General features: G+C 41.0%; 1 protein-coding gene across 3 annotated transcripts in view; it reads left to right on the top strand.

Moving 5' to 3' along the window:
* LOC136837305 (cytosolic carboxypeptidase-like protein 5) overlaps positions 1 to 18,525 on the top strand; it is a 513,303-nt gene extending 494,778 nt beyond the window's left edge. For 2 of the 3 annotated variants that reach the window (XM_067102045.1, XM_067102047.1), the window contains exons 12-13: positions 15,547 to 15,716; positions 16,858 to 18,351. In XM_067102045.1, the coding sequence (XP_066958146.1) occupies positions 15,547 to 15,716; positions 16,858 to 18,021 (1,334 nt within the window). In that variant the 3' untranslated portion in view covers positions 18,022 to 18,351. Of the gene's footprint in view, positions 1 to 15,546; positions 15,717 to 16,857 lie in introns of all 3 variants that reach the window. The other variant, XM_067102046.1, reaches the window with a different exon arrangement.
* Positions 18,526 to 18,836: the final 311 nt, after the last annotated feature.

Below are 18,836 nucleotides of genomic sequence, written 5' to 3' on the forward strand. Positions count from 1 at the left end.
ACATATATATACAAATATATATGTATATATATGATATATATATATTATAATTATATATATATACACTATATATACATATGTATATATATATAAATTGTATATATATATATATATATATATATATATATATATATATATTTATATATATATATATATATTATACTATATATACATATATATTATATCTATACTGTATATATGCATATATACATACATATAGAGATTGTGAATATCATATGAAAATACAAGGCAAAAGTTTAGTATGAAGCTCTTTCACGGTACCTCGTGCAACGTTCAGATACATAGATATAGCTTAGAATAATAGCCAAGGATTAAAAAATTATTCAAGTATAAAAAATAACAACCAGAAGGATAATTGTCAAAGGGTTTAAAGAGAAAGCAATCCAGGATAATCTTGGATGATCCCACATGTGCATCTTTTGTGAATTATTGTTTGTCAAAAGCTTCACACATGACATTTTAATTTTTGCAAATATTAATTAACAAATAATCCATTAAAATTGCATGCACTTTATCTTGGGTATAACACCCAAAAGGAATGATACATGATGTTTGCTCTAACCTGACTAGGATTTGGCGTGGAACATATAGTGACTGTGACTCTCCCAACCCTGACATTGTCATCCCATTTTCCAACCCAGAAATGTACAGGCTTTAAACTTGGTCAAGATTTGAGGACTGCATGTATGACTTCCTTTGTTGTTTCTATGGTATGGTATATATATTGGACTATATATATATATATATATATATATATATATATATATATATATATATATATATATATATATATATATATACACATTATATACTGCATATAAGTATATTATATACTATATATATATATATATATATATATATATATATATATATATATATATATATATATATATATATATATATATATTTATGATTTTACCTGGAAAAATGGTCACTATGAGCCAGGTATCAACACTTACCGTTACGTTAGCCTTGTTATGGAACTGCGTGGTTCCAGGTAATCATAAAAAACAAGAAAAAGGGGGATTCTCATATGAGCTTAGGGCTCTACTCACAAGGAATGTGTAAGTAAACACGTTAGAGTTAAATTAAAATTACGTATAATTACACAAAAAGAATATCAGAAGATGAAAGAATGTGGCATTCAGGCTTGCAGGGGGGCCTGAATGGATATTTCTACTTATGAATTCGAACTTGGAATCCGTTAGCGGGATTTTCACAAGGCACAATCCAAGGATATTCCACTGCAAATTGTTCCCTCTGAAATGAGAAGTTCAGGTATTACAGGCCAGTAAATGGGGGAGAAATTCTCAGGAATTCGGGGCCACATTGAGGGCGCCACAAGGCCTCGAATGAGTAAAGATAGGCAATCATTTAAAACACAGACATTTGAATGAATAACACTGTATCACGAGGCAAAGGAAAAGTGGAAATTACTGGCCCTCAAAATGGAACACTTGAAGGGCAATTCGTGACTGATAGGGACTCTTTAACAAGCACTTTACCGTGTAGAGGAAGGGGTCCCCAGCGAAGAATGGCAAAGATGGGGTCCATGGATCACTAGGCAAAATATGACTGGGATGTGTGTTCCTGTGACGAAGATTGGGTGTCAATCACTCCTCCCGCATAGCGGTCCCGCTCGCGTTTTATGGCAATCTGCCTCACGACTTCATGACGTCCCTCGGGTATCTGACTTTTGTCTTCTTCATCTGTCCCTATTTAAGGGACCGGCCGAGGGATGGGGGCGGGGAACGGTGCAGGAATCATCTTCCATGAGTCGTGTCCAGGTGTGCTGGACATCTGGTCGCTTCTCGGCGGGGTTTCTGCAAAAGAATCCCACACAGTTCACTCTGCCCCAAAAGAGAAAGTTGTAAAGTAGCTTAAGGATGCTAAGCTTCTTTAGGAAGTGGCCTTAATCCCTCTTTTCCCTACCTTCGACCCGTGCTATGCAAATGCCATGTCAAGGATAAAACAATAAAACAGAGGTTTTCATGGTGGCTTCTTGTGAGATATAATAGCTCCCTGCGCAAGATGACATGTCGCACCTTCAGTTGGGTGCGAATGTCAATTAACAACAAGAAGTCATCAGAAAAATGCTTTACATTACTCTACATATTTCTCTGTAATAATCTTTAATTATAATTTGTTCATTTAAGTCTCTGCGGCACACAAAGATTATGATAACTTGCTGTGGAATGAACTGAACAATTTACGTTACTCGCAGAATGCATTGTGGCTGACAAACAAGGCAATTTCCATTACATGAAGGTGTTTGTAAGTCACTACATACCCTAATTTGACTGATGTTTTAACTAACTAGAATTTGATAAGTACAAAAGCTAAACTCGACAAATAGCCTAAAAGTTACTGGAGACTATGAGGCAGGGCAGCCAAGAATATAGGAGGTTGTTGTAAAATACAAACACAATGTATGTGTTATCATTAAGATCAAAGCCTTAAAATAATCTTGCACTTAATGCTAACCAGTGAATAGAGGCATGCGGTTAGTTTGACTTGAGGAGGCTTTGTGATGAACGGTACATGGTTTGCATGAGATGTCCCCATGTTTTTATGCAGATTGGCAGCACAGTGCCGGACACGGCACTGAAGCCAGTGTCACCCTTATGAGCACGAGGAGGAGTGCCTATGAAGGTTCTAATTACGGGGGAGTAACGCTTACCAATTTTGACTTTATGATAACTTCTTTAGCTAATGACAACTGACTTTAGGTTTAATTGATTTTTCCAAGGGGTTTTAAAAGAACGTCGCCATTTTTAGACGGGGGTTCATGTACTATAGGGTTGCCATTTTTCATGATTTGTATTTCGCCATTTTTATGATTTTTCTGGCTTTTTATGACTCCATTTTTACGCTTTGATTTTCTGTTAATCAGGGCAAAATTTTAATGGTATTCATTTAATGCACGAATGAACAAAGCAAATGAAGGAAGGTGCGGGGTGGGGATGAAGTTCCAATTGTTACAAGAAGGAAAAGGAATAGACAGGCAAGGGGACGTGTCACCGCTTTCTGGATAGCGGGCCATGATCCTTGTATTACAAGAGGTGACACTATAAACCCAAGCGAGTCCAAGACTCGGGATTATTACAAAAATCAAAAGAGAATAAATGACATATTCAGAGTAGCATATGATGGTAGAATAAAGGTAATTATTACGTATGCCAGAATTATACTCCATATCCTGTGGAAGGCAGCTAGGACCATTTCTTAGCCCAAGGGGGCCGCAAAGGTAACCAGAGGGCGCAACCCCTCTGGAAGGATCAGTTGCCAGCATCTACGCTCATGGCACTGTGCCATTTTTGCACTCGTAATAGTAATAACAGATGGTAATGGCATATCATATTTAAATGCCTCCTGCTGCAGTAGGCAATGAAGGCCTAACTACCAATGGCACTCTGCATTTGCATAGGTGATTAAGTGAAATGGGGGCCTAGGCAAGGCATGAGCTTGCGTGGGTGTGTTGGGTGTTCCCATGTGTAAAACAAAAGTAAGTAGTGATCACAGGGAGAAAGGAAATGTTATAGGAAAGAATAAGGAAGAGCGTTACAAAAGGGGATGAAAAGGATAATGGAGGACCTTGACATCCTCCTCTGGATAGAGGTGCCAAGATCTTCATGGGATGAAGGGGTGGCACTGTGCCAGGAGAGCTTGGGAGCTCTCTTTAAACTACCTGGAGTTATCCATGCCCGTGGTATTTTCCTCCACAGACCTCTCCTACTTCGATGATTTTCTCGGCTGGGGAATCGGGGGACCCAAAGCCCGGAGGCGGTATGTGAGTGCCACTTGCATCGGCTTCCTTGACAGCTGATGAAGGGACCTTCTTTGCTAGTTCTACCATGATCTGTCACAGCTCTTGAAGTTCATCGGCCAAGTGAGAGATGGCAGATCCTGACTCGCGATTGTGTCTGTGACGGACTGCGGCAGAGAGGAGGCGGTCGGGGGGGACATGAGAGGCTCACAGGTAGCAATGACCAGCTCAGGCACAGGTTGCGAGGCCACACCTTTGGGTGAGCTTCCACTGTGGTCTGGAGGAACCATCTCTCTTACCTACGCTGGTAGTGGGGCCAGGCCGGGAGAAGAGAGGGGGGGTCCTGAGTGGGATCCCTTGAATGGAGATTGGGGGCGTGCTCTGGCGCTGGCACTAAGGCAGGGTCAGGCACTATCAGTGGATTCGTGTGCTCGTTGGTCAGGACGTTCTAAGCTTGGCACTGCTTGGTGCATGCAAGTAGCACTGACAGGGATTTGGAATGGGATTTAGCATCTCCTGGAGGGAGATCTGATTGGGGCCCTGGCACTGGCACTGAGGCAGGGCCAGGCACTGGAACGGGATCGAGAATCGATCGAGGGGGCCACTGTATATCATACTCAGGTGGCACTGGTAGAAACTTTACGTCTTTATGGTACCCAGGGGGCACCAGTATTAACGTGAGAGAAGGTGGTGGAGGCTTACTCGTGTCTGAGGAATGATGTGGGGGATTTGGACCCCTTGATTGTTGTTACTTAGGTGGGGACTGAAAGTCCTGTCCCAGGAGGACGTCATAGCCTCCGGGAATATAGCTTGCTACTGTAAAATTGCAAATTTTAGATTGGTGAGTTTCGTCTGTTAATGACAGCTCCATAGGGTACTCTGTTCCTTCGTATGAGGGAGATTTGTGCGCCAGAAGTGTCAAATGCCTTGACTTGGTGTGCGGGGTGGCTGCCCCGGGGAGGGGCCACATATATGGACCTTCGATGGGAGGGTCCAAAGTCTCAGAATTCGTGACAGCCAAGGTGACGGCAGGAGTGTTTGATTTATTGTTTTTTAGAGCATTTTGCCCATGAGGGAGTGGCCATAAGCCTTGCACACTGTGCAATAGCTTTGGCTAAAATCTTTTCTCACTGCCCCTGTAGAGGGCACAGGCGAGTTATTTGGTGGGTTTCCGGGAAAGGCTTTAAGAGGCGCTGTTTGCTTATTTCGGCATTGCTCAGTGGAATGCCCAACTTTCCTACAGAACCCGCACACGAGGTTTCTGCGAGTGCCCATTCTTCGGCGGAGGGGTGCCGGCGAGGACGGAGGGGGGGTAGATTTTCTGCCCCATGGAGCTGTGGTGGGCGTGATGGGTGTCCCACATATCGGTGAGGCGACAGCACTCAGCCAGTGTCGTGGGTGCCCTTTCGCCTATATGAGTGGCTAGGGAAGGAGGCGCGTAGAGCAAGAAATGCTCTAGTTTAAATTGTTCAAGGATTGCCTCGGTGGAGAAGACTCCCAGGGATTCTAGCCATTTCGCGAGGGCTTTCTCAGATTGGTATGCCCAGTCGGTCCAGGTCTGGCCTGCTTCCTTTATTTGCCCTCTCCAGTGCCACCTCCAACGTTCAGGGGTGATTTCATACGCCCTGGTGATGGCTTGGCATACAGAGTCCCAATTTCCTTGATCCTCCCCAGGGAGGGAGTGGAAGGTGATCAGGGCCTTCCCACAGAGGAACTTGGTTAATAGTAGGGAGATTTCGGCGGGAGAGAGGGTGTAGCAGCCCAGGACTTTCTCTGCCCTGTCAAGCCACACCTCAGGTTTGGCCTCGGTCCATTTTGGCATGAAGGCATGGGCCTTGGCTGAGGGCGCTCGTCCCCAAGGAGGGAGGTGGGGTTGGAAGTGCCAGTCTGGGCCATCTGAAGCTCATGGGCCTGCTGCCTTTCTCTTTCTTGTCTTTCTGCCTCCTCTCGTCTTTCTCTGGTGATTCTTTCTGCCTCTCTTTCTTGTCTTTCTGCCTCCTTTTCTTGTCTTTCTGCCTCCTTTCATTTTTCTCTGGCGATTTTTTCTGCCTCCGTTTCTCGCCTCTCTGCCTCCTCTTGTTTTTCTCTGGCAATTCTTTCTGCCTCCTTTTCTAGTCTCTCTACCTCCTTTTCTTGTCTTTCTGCCTCCTCTCGTTTTTCTCTGGCGATTCTTTCTGCCTCCTTTTGTCTCCTTTCTGCCTCTTTTTCTTGTCTTTCTGCCTCTTCTCGTTTTTCTCTGGCAATTCTTTCTGCCTCTCTTTCTGCCTTTACTTCATCAAGTTTCTCTTGGACCCAATCCTTAAGTGCGTCCCCTGAGAGGCCGAGTTCTTTTCTGGCAGACATATAAAATTTGAGGTCCTTGTTTAGTTGGGTTCTGGTAGACATTTTGAGGGCGACGGGGACTCAAAGGGACACCCAAATGAAATAACCCCCCAAAAAAATGGTAAGAAGGAGTCGTCCGGGGTAAATCAAATGCACGACTTTTGCAGGTCGTTCTCACTGAATGAGCTGGATGGAGCTTCTGGAATTCAGAGGGCGCGTTGGCCCTGGCCCAAATGAATGGAGTCTTTAGGGTTCGGAGGGCATTGGCCCTGGCCCAAATGGATTTTTAGGGTTTGGAGGGCGCGTGGCCCTGGCCCGAATGGAGCTTTAGGGTTCGGAGGACGTTGGCCCTGGCCCAAATGGATTTTTAGGGTTCAGAGGGCACTTGGCCCTGGCCTGAATGGAGTTTTCAGGGTTGGGAGGGTGTTGGCCCTGGCCCTAATGGATTTTTAGGGTTCGGAGGGCACATAGCCCTGGCCCGAATGGAGCTTTAGGGTTTGGAGGGCGTTGGCCTTGGTCCAAATGGAGTTTTTGGGGCTCAGAGGGCGTTGACCCTGGCTCGAATGGATTTTTAGGGTTCGTCTCGCAGGACACAGGGTTTTAGGGATCCTCGCACAGACTGAGCCGACTGTAGCAAGAATTGGTTGGGTTTGTTAGATTCATCTCTTATCACGGAGCTTGAATATTCGCCAGTTAAATGGAAAGTAACTAAACTTTACACTTTCCTAACAACTTGTTCCTACCTTTTTCCTATTTGAATTCTAATCTCATCTTACACGAGAGAGAGAACGAGAGAGAGAGAGAGGGGTTAAATTTCCTAAGTATCAGTGATGCAAACTGTTCGGTCCCACGTTGGGGATTGAACCACGTGCCTAACTATTTCACGACAACGAAATTGTTTGATTAATACAAAGAGGAAATATGCGCACTATTTCCTTTTCTTTCAAAATTTTGCGACGCTTAGTCTTCCCTAACTAGCCTAACGTGAAATCATGCAAGCCACTTGCAAAGGCTATCAAGTCTTGTGATTCGATTATTAATTTTCTCCTCTCGGCGAACTGAAATCATGCATTCCCTAACGCTCCCTATTTCCTAGGATCAGTCATGGTTTTATTTCTTATCCTAAAATAAACACATCATACTTATGTGGAATTCCTTGGCTTGTGCACTTTGATTTTAGCAAAGTTCGTCGTTGTCTCGCACCCAGCTAGCTTCCCTGATTGCTGATATGGCAAGTTGCAAACAAAAAGAAAGGGGGGGATGCAACCCGCTAATAACGAGATCTAAGGCCAAAGGTCGCCATTTTTATGATTTTACCTGGGGAAAAGGTCACTATGAGCCAGGTATCAACACCTACCGCTACGTTAGCCTTGTTATCTAACTTCGTAGGTCCAGGTAATTATAAAAAACAAGAAAAAGGGAAATTTTCATAAGAGCTTAGGGCTCTACTCACAAGGAATGTGTATGTAGGCCTATACACGTTAGAGTTAAATTAAAATTATGTATATTTACAGAAAAAGAATATCAGAAGATGAAAGAATGTGGCATTCAGGCTTGCGGGGGCGCCTGAATGGATATTTCTACTGATGAACTCGAACTTGGAATCCGTTAGTGGGGTTTTCACAAGGCACAGTCCAAGGATATTCCACTGCAAATTGATCCCTCTGAAATGAGAGGTTCAGGTATTACAAGCCAGTAAATGTGGGAGAAATACTTAGGAATTCGGGGCCACGCTGAGGGTGCCACAAGGCCTCGAATGAGCAAAGATAGGCAATCACTTAAAACGCAGACATTTGAATAACACTGGTATCATGAGGCAAAGGAAAAGTGGAAATTACTGGCCCTTAAAAAGGAACACTTGAAGGGCAATTCGTTACTGATAGGGAATCTTTAACAATCACTTTACCGTGTAGAGGAAGGGGTCTCCAGCAAAGAATGGCAAAGATGGGGTCCGTGGATCACTAGGCAAAATATGACTGGGATGTGTGTCCCTGTGATGAAGATTGGGCGTCAATCACTCCTCCCGCATAGTGGTTCCATGCGCGTCTTATGGCAATCTGCCTCACGACTTCATGACGTCCCTCGAGTATCTGATTTTCGTCTATCCCTATTTAAGGCATCCACCGAGGGACGGGGCGGGGTGGCCGGTGCAGGAATCATCTTCCATGAGTCATGTGTCCAGGTGTGCTGAACATCTGGTCGCTTCTCGGCGGGCTACCTGCAAAAGAATCCCACACAGTTTACTCTGCCCCAAAAGAGAAAGTTGTAAAGTAGCTTAAGGATGCTAAGCTTCTTTAGGAAGGGCCCTTAATCCCTCTTTTCCCTACCTTCGACCCACGCTAAGCAAATGCCAGGTCAAGGATAAAACAATAAAACAGTGTTTTCATGGTGGCTTCTTGTGAGGTGTATATATATATATATATATATATATATATATATATATATATATATATATATATGTGTGTGTGTGTGTGTGTGTGTGTGTGTGTATACACATCATACACATACATACACACACAAATATTTAGCTACAAATATCGTTTCACATCCAACCAGTCTGCTGTTCGAATCCCAGTGGTGATGAAGTGCTTATCAATCATAATTCCCCCTTGGGTGTATGCTGTTCCCAAGGTAGAGTGAACTGGATGTTAAACGACATTTGTAACTTGATATTTGTGCATATAAAAATTGTCACAATTTAAGTACGAACAATTCATACACACACACACACACACACACACACACACACACACACACACACACACACACACACACACATATATATATATATATATATATATATATATATATATATATATATATAAATATATATATATATATATATATACATATACACACACATACATATTCACATACATATAATAGTACAGGTATAGAACCGCAAAACTCTTTCCTCTCTCACTTAGGGATTTCATAACATACTTTATGGCAATAAGACTCATATTTTCAAATCTAGCTGGCCTAGGAGGAAGGCATGGGTAAAGCTGTAATAGTGACTTCAGAAATGACAATAAACGTATATGTAAAAGTCTGCATCTTTGTCTGGCTGGGTTTGGAGAATATGAAATAGTGGTTGGGAAAGGTGATGTAAATGCAGTTATGTGACAGAGGCAGAGATAGCGTTGTCGGTAAGTACTATTCCTGGAGTAAATGAAAATGGAATTTAGTGGAAATGGGTTGGAAAAAAAAGGTTTGATTGTTGGCATATATGTTGTTTCCAAGGGAGAATATTCCAGAACATACGTGGGAAAGAAAAAATGTTGGAAAAGGATGGTGTTAAATCATACCCTGTCACAGAGTAAATGAAAGAGCAAGTCGATTTATATAAGGGGTGATGAGGCTGGCAGGAGATATAACTGATCATTATGTTGAAATGAAAGTTAGTACAGACAGGAGTTCAAGTTTGTGATAAAAATGTGAAAATGTATATCTGTACTTAATTGGAGTAAACATGAAGTAAGAAAAACATTTAATGTAAAAATGGCTGAAAAGTTAATGGGAGAGTAAATGAGGAGTATAAACACAAGAGTTCAGAGTGGTGTTATTGGGTCGGCAAGGAATATTTGTTGTTAATGGAGAGTAGTGTTAGAGAATCGAGGCACAAAATGGTGAAATGAGGGAATGAGAGGTTTTCTGCAGAATAGTGATTCAGGTGCAGTTGTATGACAGGAAAATATGCACATTTGTATGTATATCAGTGATATATATACATTTCTGTTGAAGTTAATTGTATTGTTCGCAAATACTATCTTTTTATCAAGACTTTGGATCAGTCTGTACTTCTTTTTCTCTTCAGGCAAACTTCTCAGGAATAAGGAAAAATTATTTAAGATTCTCTCCATTTACTTTTTCTTGTTGACGGACTCTTTCCTCACTCATCGGCAACATCTTCAGGACTAAATTTCGAATTGACATACAAAGTTTTTATTATTGTATGTGAACTTTTAAATTTTAAACTTGACGTCATCAGGGTGCTGAATATCTATAGGTCAGTGGTTGTCATTCTCTTGCTGGTGGTCTGGGCAGCACCACTGGTATTCCTGGTTCTCTGGAAGATGTGTCCTATGCCACAGCTTGCAGCAAAGGGCATGGATAAGGTGATGATTCTCATCTCTGGCCAATAGTCTTGGTTTGCTTCGTTGTCAGTAGTCGTGTCCAGGGTGTTCTATCGCTCTTGTCTCCCTTAAGATTCTCACAGATGTCCGTGGTTTCCTTGAAGAAGGGATGATGAGGTCCGTGTTCCTCTGGATGTTTAATGCAGGCTGTTGTTGATTTATACTCACAGCTTCTGCTATTTCCAGTCTGTGGAGCCGGCCTTCTATATGCACAATCTCTGTGTTTTCTAATAATTCTTCTAGTGTCAGTTTATGGTCATGGTCATCTATGTAGCGTTGAAATATTACCCCGTGGATGTGGTGAGCTTGCAATCGCCTGCAGAGTGGTAGTGGTGTGACCTATGTAGCAATTGCTGAGGGCTTGACATGTCCCCTTGGTACATTTAAATTTGTATACTACGTTGGTCGATTCCCATGTCTCTCTACGGGGGCCATGCTGTTTCACATTACAAGGGTGCTGACTAGGTTCGGGAGGCAGTAGTCACTTAAGGAAATACTCTCATCAGGATTCATAGGTGTTGTACCTATGAAGGAGAGCCTATCACTTTGATACAACGCCCCTTGACATACTAGAAGACTCCCCTTAACATCTTCTCCAAACCTGCAATAAGGAGGCCCCCTCCCTCTCACAGGTATGACCTCTTTCAACAGGTAGATGGTGTCACCATGGGATCTCCCCATGGCATCCTATCTGCCTGTATGTACATGGCAGATTTCAAGAAAAGAACCCTCAGTTCCCATCGAAACTGTCTGTACTAACTTTCATTTCAACATAATAATGATCAGTTATATCTCCTGCCAGCCTCTTCACCCCTTATACAAATCGACTTGCTCTTTCATTTACTCTGTGACAGGGCATGATTTAACACAGTCCTTTTCCAACATTTTTTCTTTCCCATGTATATTCTGGAATATTCTAAACTGCACTACTGGATATGTTGTCGAAGGTCAACTTTCCTTCTTGGATGTAAACATGGAGAAGAAAGGAGATAGGTACAATACTACAGTGTACCAAAAAGCAGCTAATTTGGGTCGGTCCCTTAACAGCTGTGGGGAGTGCCTTGACACTTACAAATGCTCTGTGGTAGCCGCATACATTAGACATGCAATTATTCACTGTTCCTCAGGGATAGCTACTCATGCAGAGCTCGAACTTGTTAAGCAGATCCTAACTAATAATGGATACGACAGCAATCTAATAGAAGGTTGCTACAAAAACAGTAGGACGTGTATGCCAGTACACCATTAATGTCGCCTACCTCACTGAGAAACATCATATTGTGTTACAAAGCCACATATCATAGCCAGTTCAAGGATGAGCATTTCCTTATGCGTTTACTGCAGCCCGAACCTAGTCAACGCCCTTGTAATGCGAAATAGCATGGCCCCCGTTGAAATAATGTGAGAGTCGACCAATGTAGTGTATAAATTTAAATGCACCAAAGGGACATGTCAAGCTCTCAGCAATTACTACACAGGTCACACAACTACCACTCTATGCAGGCGATTGCAAGCTCACCACAACTAAGGGGCAATATTTCATCAGTACATAGATGACCATGACTGTAAGCCTACACTAGAAGAATTATTAGAAAGCACAGAGATCATGCATAAAGAAGCCCAGTTCCACAGATTACAAAAAGCAGAAGCTGCATTAAACATAGAGGAACATGGACTTCATCCTTTCTTCATCAAGGAAACCACAGGACATCCGTGATTATCTGAACGGAGACATGAACACAAGTACTGACAACGAAGCAAATCAAGACTATCAGGTAGAGACAGGAATCATGCCTATCAGCTAGAGATGGGAATCATGCCTTTGCCCACGCCATTTACTGCAAGCTGAGGCATAGGACACATCCTACGGAGCACCAGGAATGCCCATGCTGCTGTCTAGACCACCAGCGAGAGAATGAGACCCGCCAACCAATAGAAATTCAGCACCCCAATGACATCATGTTTAAGATTTAAAAGTCCGCATGCAGTAATAAAAATCTTGTATGTCAATTTCAAATTTAGTCCTGAAGACATCGCCAATGAGCAAGGAAACGGTCCTTTGACAAGAATAAGTAAATGGAAAAAAATCTTGAATAATTTTTCCTTATTTCTGAGAAGCTTGCCTGAAGAGAAAGAGAAGCATAGACTGCTTCTAAGTCTTGTCAGGGAGCTAACAATCTAAGGACACCTGAAGTCAGGATCGAGTCTGATAAAAATTGTAAGTTAAAGACCAAAACAGCCATCGACAAAAAGTAAACAACTAAAAAATGCGCCGAAGTTTCTTCGGAGATTTCGAGTTTTCTGTACAGTTTATGATGCTGTATGAACCACCACCCATGAAACTTTCAACCACGGTCCGGTGGTGGCCTTTCCTACAGCATTGCCAGATGCACAATCATGGCTAACTTTTACCTTAAATTAAATAAAAACTACTGAGGCTAGAGGGCTGCAATTTGGTATGTTTGATGATTGGAGGATGAATGATCAACATACTAACTTGCAGCCCTCTAGCCTCAGTAGTTTTTAAGATCTGGGGGGGGTGGACAGACAAAAAGCCATCTCAACAGTTTTCTTTTACAGAAAACTAAGAACTGGAGCAACATAGCAGCAACTTTTGTCTATTCTTTCAGGACCTCTGCCTTGAAGATCAGAGGAAACGTAGAAGGCTGAAGGTTAGAAAAGAGTTAGCTTAAAGTAATAGATGTCACTTGTGCACGAGCATTTAACAGTAATCTCTCTCTCTCTCTCTCTCTCTCTCTCTCTCTCTCTATATATATATATATATATATATATATATATATATATATATATATATATATATATATATATATATATATATATATAATATATTTATATATATATATATATATATATATATATGATGTGTGTGTGAGTGTGTGTTTATAAATGCATAATAAAAATAACAAAATATATATACACATGATTTGATTATCAGCTGAAGCCACAGGACAAGCTTGAAAAGAAAGGACAGAGCGCCAAGTGCTTTCGTGTAATTAACACATCTTAGGGGCACAAAGAGCCCCAAAGATGTGTTAATTACACGAGAGTACTTGACACTATCTTTTCAAGCTTTTCCCGTGGCTTCAGCTGATATATGTATATATTTTCATATTACTCGTATTAAGCTTAAATACTGTAAGACGGGAAGATTTAGATTCGAGATTCTTTAATTTACAAAGTACAAACTTGCGAAGACATAGTCTTCTGCTTCAGGCACTGATGAGCCAAGGATATAACAGCTACTCTTGTTTGTGCTCCACCCAACACTTGTTGTTTTCTATTTCTAATCCCTTGTGTGACCTGTCCTTAATCTTTGTAAATTGAAGGATCTAGAATCTAAACCATTCCATGTTATTGAAGCCTAATATGAGTAATATGAATATATGTACAGTGCAGTTGTGTGGCTATTTATGAATGTATATATATATATATATATATATATATATATATATATATATATATATATATATATATATATACATACGTTGTATGTATGTAGTTATAAGTAACAGGTTGGTCAGGGCACCAAACTCCCACTGAGATACTACCAACAGTGGGAGTTTAGTGCCCTGACCAACCTGCTACTTATGTTTACATACATACGTACATACATATATACATAGGTATGTATTTTATATATATATATATATATATATATATATATATATATGTATATATATATGTGTGTATGTGTGTGTGTGTATATGTATATATATATATGTGTATGTATATATATATATATATATCATATCAAATAGTCACACAACTTCACTGTATATATATTCATATTACTCACATTAGGCTTCAATAACATGGGATGGTTTAGATTCTAGATCCTTCAATTTACAAAGATTAAGGACAGCATTATAAGCTGTACAGAAAACTCGAATGCGCCGAAGAAACTTCGGCGCATTTTTTACTTGTTGACTTTTTGTCGGTCCTGACTTCAGATGTCCTTAGATTGTTAGCTCCCTGACAGCAGAAGGCGGTTTCACTGAGGTCCTTTGGAACTCTCACCAGAGGTAAGTCTTCTGAAGCTTCGTGGAAAATCTCCCAGGTCTGCCTTCAGTGATTTTTTTTTTTTTTTTAATTTCAGAAGTGTGTTTCAGATTTTTGCAGTTATAAGCTGATATGTGTTTTTAATCTTCAGTTTTTAGTTTTCTGTAGAAAAAACTATTGAGATGGCTTTGTCTGTCTGTCCGCACTTTTTCTGTCCGTCCTCAGAGCTTAAAAACTACTAAGGCTAGAGGGCTGCAGACTGGTATGTTGATAATCCACTCTCCAATCATCAAACATACTAAATTGCAGCCCTCTGGCCCCAGTAGTTTATATTTGATTTAAGGTTAAAGTTAGCTATGATCGTGCGTCTGTCACCGCTACAGGTGCCAACAACACAGGCCACCACCGGGCCATGACTGAAAGTTTCATGGGCCGCGGCTGAAAGTTTCATGGGCCGTGGCTGAGAGTTTCTTACGGCATTATACGCTGTACAGAAAACTAAATTGCACCAAAGAAACTTCGGCGCATTTTTTACGCGTTTTTTACTGTGCTCACCAATGTATGAACGTGGTTATACCAGTAAGTTAACAGCTGAGACAACTTTCGACTTAAGAGAGTAAACAGACCAACATAGCAGCGATTTTTGCCTTTACCTTCTGGGCTTCAGCACTGAAGAAAGGGTGAAGGAAGTTGGAGAAGTGTTGCCGTATAAATACAGATGTCACTTGTGCATTAGCATATAACGGGAATTGCCTAGGAAAAAACTGAGCCTCCCCTTAATATAATATATATATATATATATATATATATATATATATATATATATATATATATATATATATATATATATATATATATATATATATATATATATATAAATAAATAATATATAATATTCAATAATCCCTCTATAATTTTCGCTAATACATCTAAGGGGGTTGCAAATACGTCCAAAGTGTGCATATAGGAATAGTGACTAGGCTAGCTTAGGTTGCGCTGTCTCTAGGATACTTCATAATCCTACCGTAACCCTGGCTACCCTACGAAAATATACACTGACTTAAAATACTTGTAAATAATTTGCAGAATAACTCATTTTGTGTTCATGTAATGAGTGTATATCAAAAACAAAACATTGAAAAACATTTTATCTCTAATGTTTATTATTCCTTTACAGACACCTGCAAAATGCGAGTATTTATAGTTACAGATGTGAATCATCAATAGAAAAAATAACGGAATAATTTTTGGTATGTTAACTTCCTTGACCTTTATTCTTAGATATTCGCACAGGAAAAAACATCGTCATGGCTGTGTTAGATTATTACCAGTTCCTGGGTCTCATTCCACACAGCATCCCAACCGCCCTTCCCCTCCACGACCTTCCGAGGCGGAGGGGCCCCAGCCCCCCTCCGCTCTCCAGACACGCTGCCAGGCATCTGCAGCAGGCGGTAAGTGAAGACGTTATGAAATGACATTTTCATTGCCGCTTCTCAGTAGCAAAGAAATTTATCCTTAGTTTTATTTTTATTTATTTGGGGTCCCCTTTCATGCTGAAACTCGTGTTCTTGTATAAATTTTGTTGTTGGATTTCCATTTATTTATGTTTGTACTTGAATTATAGTTTGTGTGCATATTTTGTTCTTGTTTGTAAAGATGTTTTAAGTTTTTTTTTTTTTTTGCTGCAACGAATAGTGATACCCTTCACCAAGACAGGGCCGTCGATTTTAAGAAAAAGAAATCTAGCTTGGTCTGCTCGTATGACACCTCATTTGCTTTTTGATTCTGAAAATGTATGATGTCTCCCTCGTTGAGCAAAAGGAATATCAGTGTGTGTGTGTACAGACGTCCAGCATAAATTTGACTCTTCGCCCATCGCTCACTTTCTTTCTGCTCGACGCCCACTGCGAAAATCTTTCTTTTGTTCAGCTGAAACTGTACACTTGTGGTGAAGTTATTCTAGATCATGCCCCATTCCAAGCGCTGTTTTCAGCAATGAATGTTTTTAGCGTGTTTTATTCATGCAATATCGGGTTACTCTTTTGTATTCCGTTGGCAAAACGTTCCGTTAAGTGCGGAATATTTCGTTTTAGTTTTGCTTATCACTGTTTTTATTGTATGGTTTCTTTTTATCGTTATTACTAATAATAGTTTAGGAGTATTATTAGTAATGCTTTTATAATCATTGCTGCTACAACTACTACTACGTTATTATTACATGTAGATTTTGTACAATATCATCTGAATTTTGGTTTAATATACGTAGTCAAGTTTGAGTTTGTTTACCGCATGGCACTGTCCTTTGTCTTAGAGCGTGTAGTCTTAGTTTCAAATTTTAGAGGTGTTCAAATAACTGCTTGTGAAATGCTGTTTACTTTCCATGGAGTCTGTTACATCGAATTGTTCCAATTGTAATTGCATTTTGCAGTTCAGGCATTGGGATGGAAATGCCTTCTTTTATCAAAGAACATTTTTTTAGTCAATGAATCACTGCCGGACATCACTAAGAATCAAAAATCTAACCAAGATTAAATTTTTTTTCATATTCTGCCAGATTTTCTTAATGAAAGGGAAATATTACTCAAATTTCAGATCCGACAAACACCCCCAGCCGTCAAGTCTAAGTGGATTAGTGGTGCCAGAATCAAGATGGCGCCCTCTGAACCCCAGAACGCCAAAGAACTTGAAGGCATCGAAGTGGGTATCACTGACACTGGGGCTAGTGCAAGCTCTGAGGATGAATCCTCCATTAGTAGCGGGAGTGGCGGCATGAGTGACAACAGCGGTCTCCTAGTGAGGATCAAGCAGAAGGCAGCATCAGCTGATGAAGACGAAGTCGGTTACATGAGACGTTACGGTTCAGACCGGGAAACCAGAGCAGTTAGATTGCCGGCAGTCCGGTCTCGTAATGTTGCCGACTTTCGCGTGCTGGGTGACCAAACCAGGCGGCGGTCTGCGAGACGAACGCGACAGCCCAAGACCAATTACGTGACCTTATTTCCCGACCAGGAGGAATTGTACCATCCATTGGCTTCAGACGACGACACTCGGAGTCTGCCTGACCTGCCATCGCTGAAAACTTCGCTTCCGGTCTTGCGCACTAATCAGGGTAAGAAGAGAAAGTCCTACCCCTTTGTGCCCTCGGAATCCCTTCGTCCAACGACGCTGGTTTGGGAGGACATACAACGAGACCCCCTTTCACTCGCTCACAAAGACATTAAACTGTCGTATAGATATTATGACTTTCGACGCCTCACGAAACCTAGAAAAAAGCGCCATAGAAGAAAAGTTAAAAGTCGGTCACCGAGCCGGTCTCGAGCCCCTGTCCACCACAATAAATATGGCGGTCATTCCGTCCACAGCAAGCAGAATCACTCGAGCCAGAAGAAAGGCAGCCATAGCAATCCAGGGAAATATAAAGGTAAGAACAAGCGTAAAAGAGGCAAGCCGCGACCGCCAGCCGCAGCACCATCATCTCCAGAAGACGGTCAGCCGAGGAGAATGGTTGCCGGCGGGGGTTTCAATGCTAAGCTAATGCCTACGCCCCCTCGTGATGGAGTTGGAAGGAACCCTACCCAATCGAGAGGAGTTAAAATGATTGATGTCAATCAGCTGACCATCGGAGGATACCGCGAGCATGCCAATGTCCCTCGGTGGCAGGCCGCCCCTCGGAGGCCACCAATCGCTCCTCCTCATCTACCAACTTCCCCACCACTTTTGAGAAGGTTCCTTGACCCGAAAGCGCCTCTCTTTTAGCATATTTAGCCGCCTTTTCGCCTACAGCTTTCGTATTATTGCTTATCCATTTTCATTATTCGTCCCTTTCCCGTTTTGTATGTGGCTCCCTTCACTCCTCGCAATTGCCTCTCCATTTCATATAGCCGCTGATCCTTCGAAGCTGCAAAAGCAAATACGGATTTGCAGTTTGTAATTTCGTCAGTTGTTCTCTGCCTTGCAAATAATGTTCTGTCCTTGAAACAGTTTATGAAAGAAATTAATTTGTTCCATGATTAAGGTTGGGGATTTATCTCATGTGTAGATGTTTTCATGTCAATTGCATCTCGTGTGTAGGTCTTTTCATATTAACTGCATCTCACGCGTAGGTGTTTTCATGTTACCACAATGTTTAGACCCTGGTTTGTTATTGCTGAAGGAAATGTGTGATTCGCTGAATTTCCAGTTCATGTCTGCAACCTGGTTTTTCACATGCATGTGAGTCATCATCGCTGATAGTTATCTGTTCCGGGAAAACCAAAGAAATCACTTGGTTTTAATTTATATTTACAGGCAGGATGTTTTGTATTTTCTATATATACGTATATGTATTTATACGTATGTATATGTATATATATATATATATATATATATATATATATATATATATATATATATATATGTATATATAATTATATGTATATATATATATATATAGTATGTGTATATATATATATATATATATATATATATATATATATACATATATATATATATATATATATATATATATATATATATATATATATATATATATATATACACACACATACACGAGAATAAATATTCCCGTTATA

Source organism: Macrobrachium rosenbergii, chromosome 58 (genome assembly GCF_040412425.1).
Source record: "Macrobrachium rosenbergii isolate ZJJX-2024 chromosome 58, ASM4041242v1, whole genome shotgun sequence".
Classification (NCBI taxonomy): Eukaryota; Metazoa; Arthropoda; class Malacostraca; order Decapoda; family Palaemonidae; genus Macrobrachium; species Macrobrachium rosenbergii.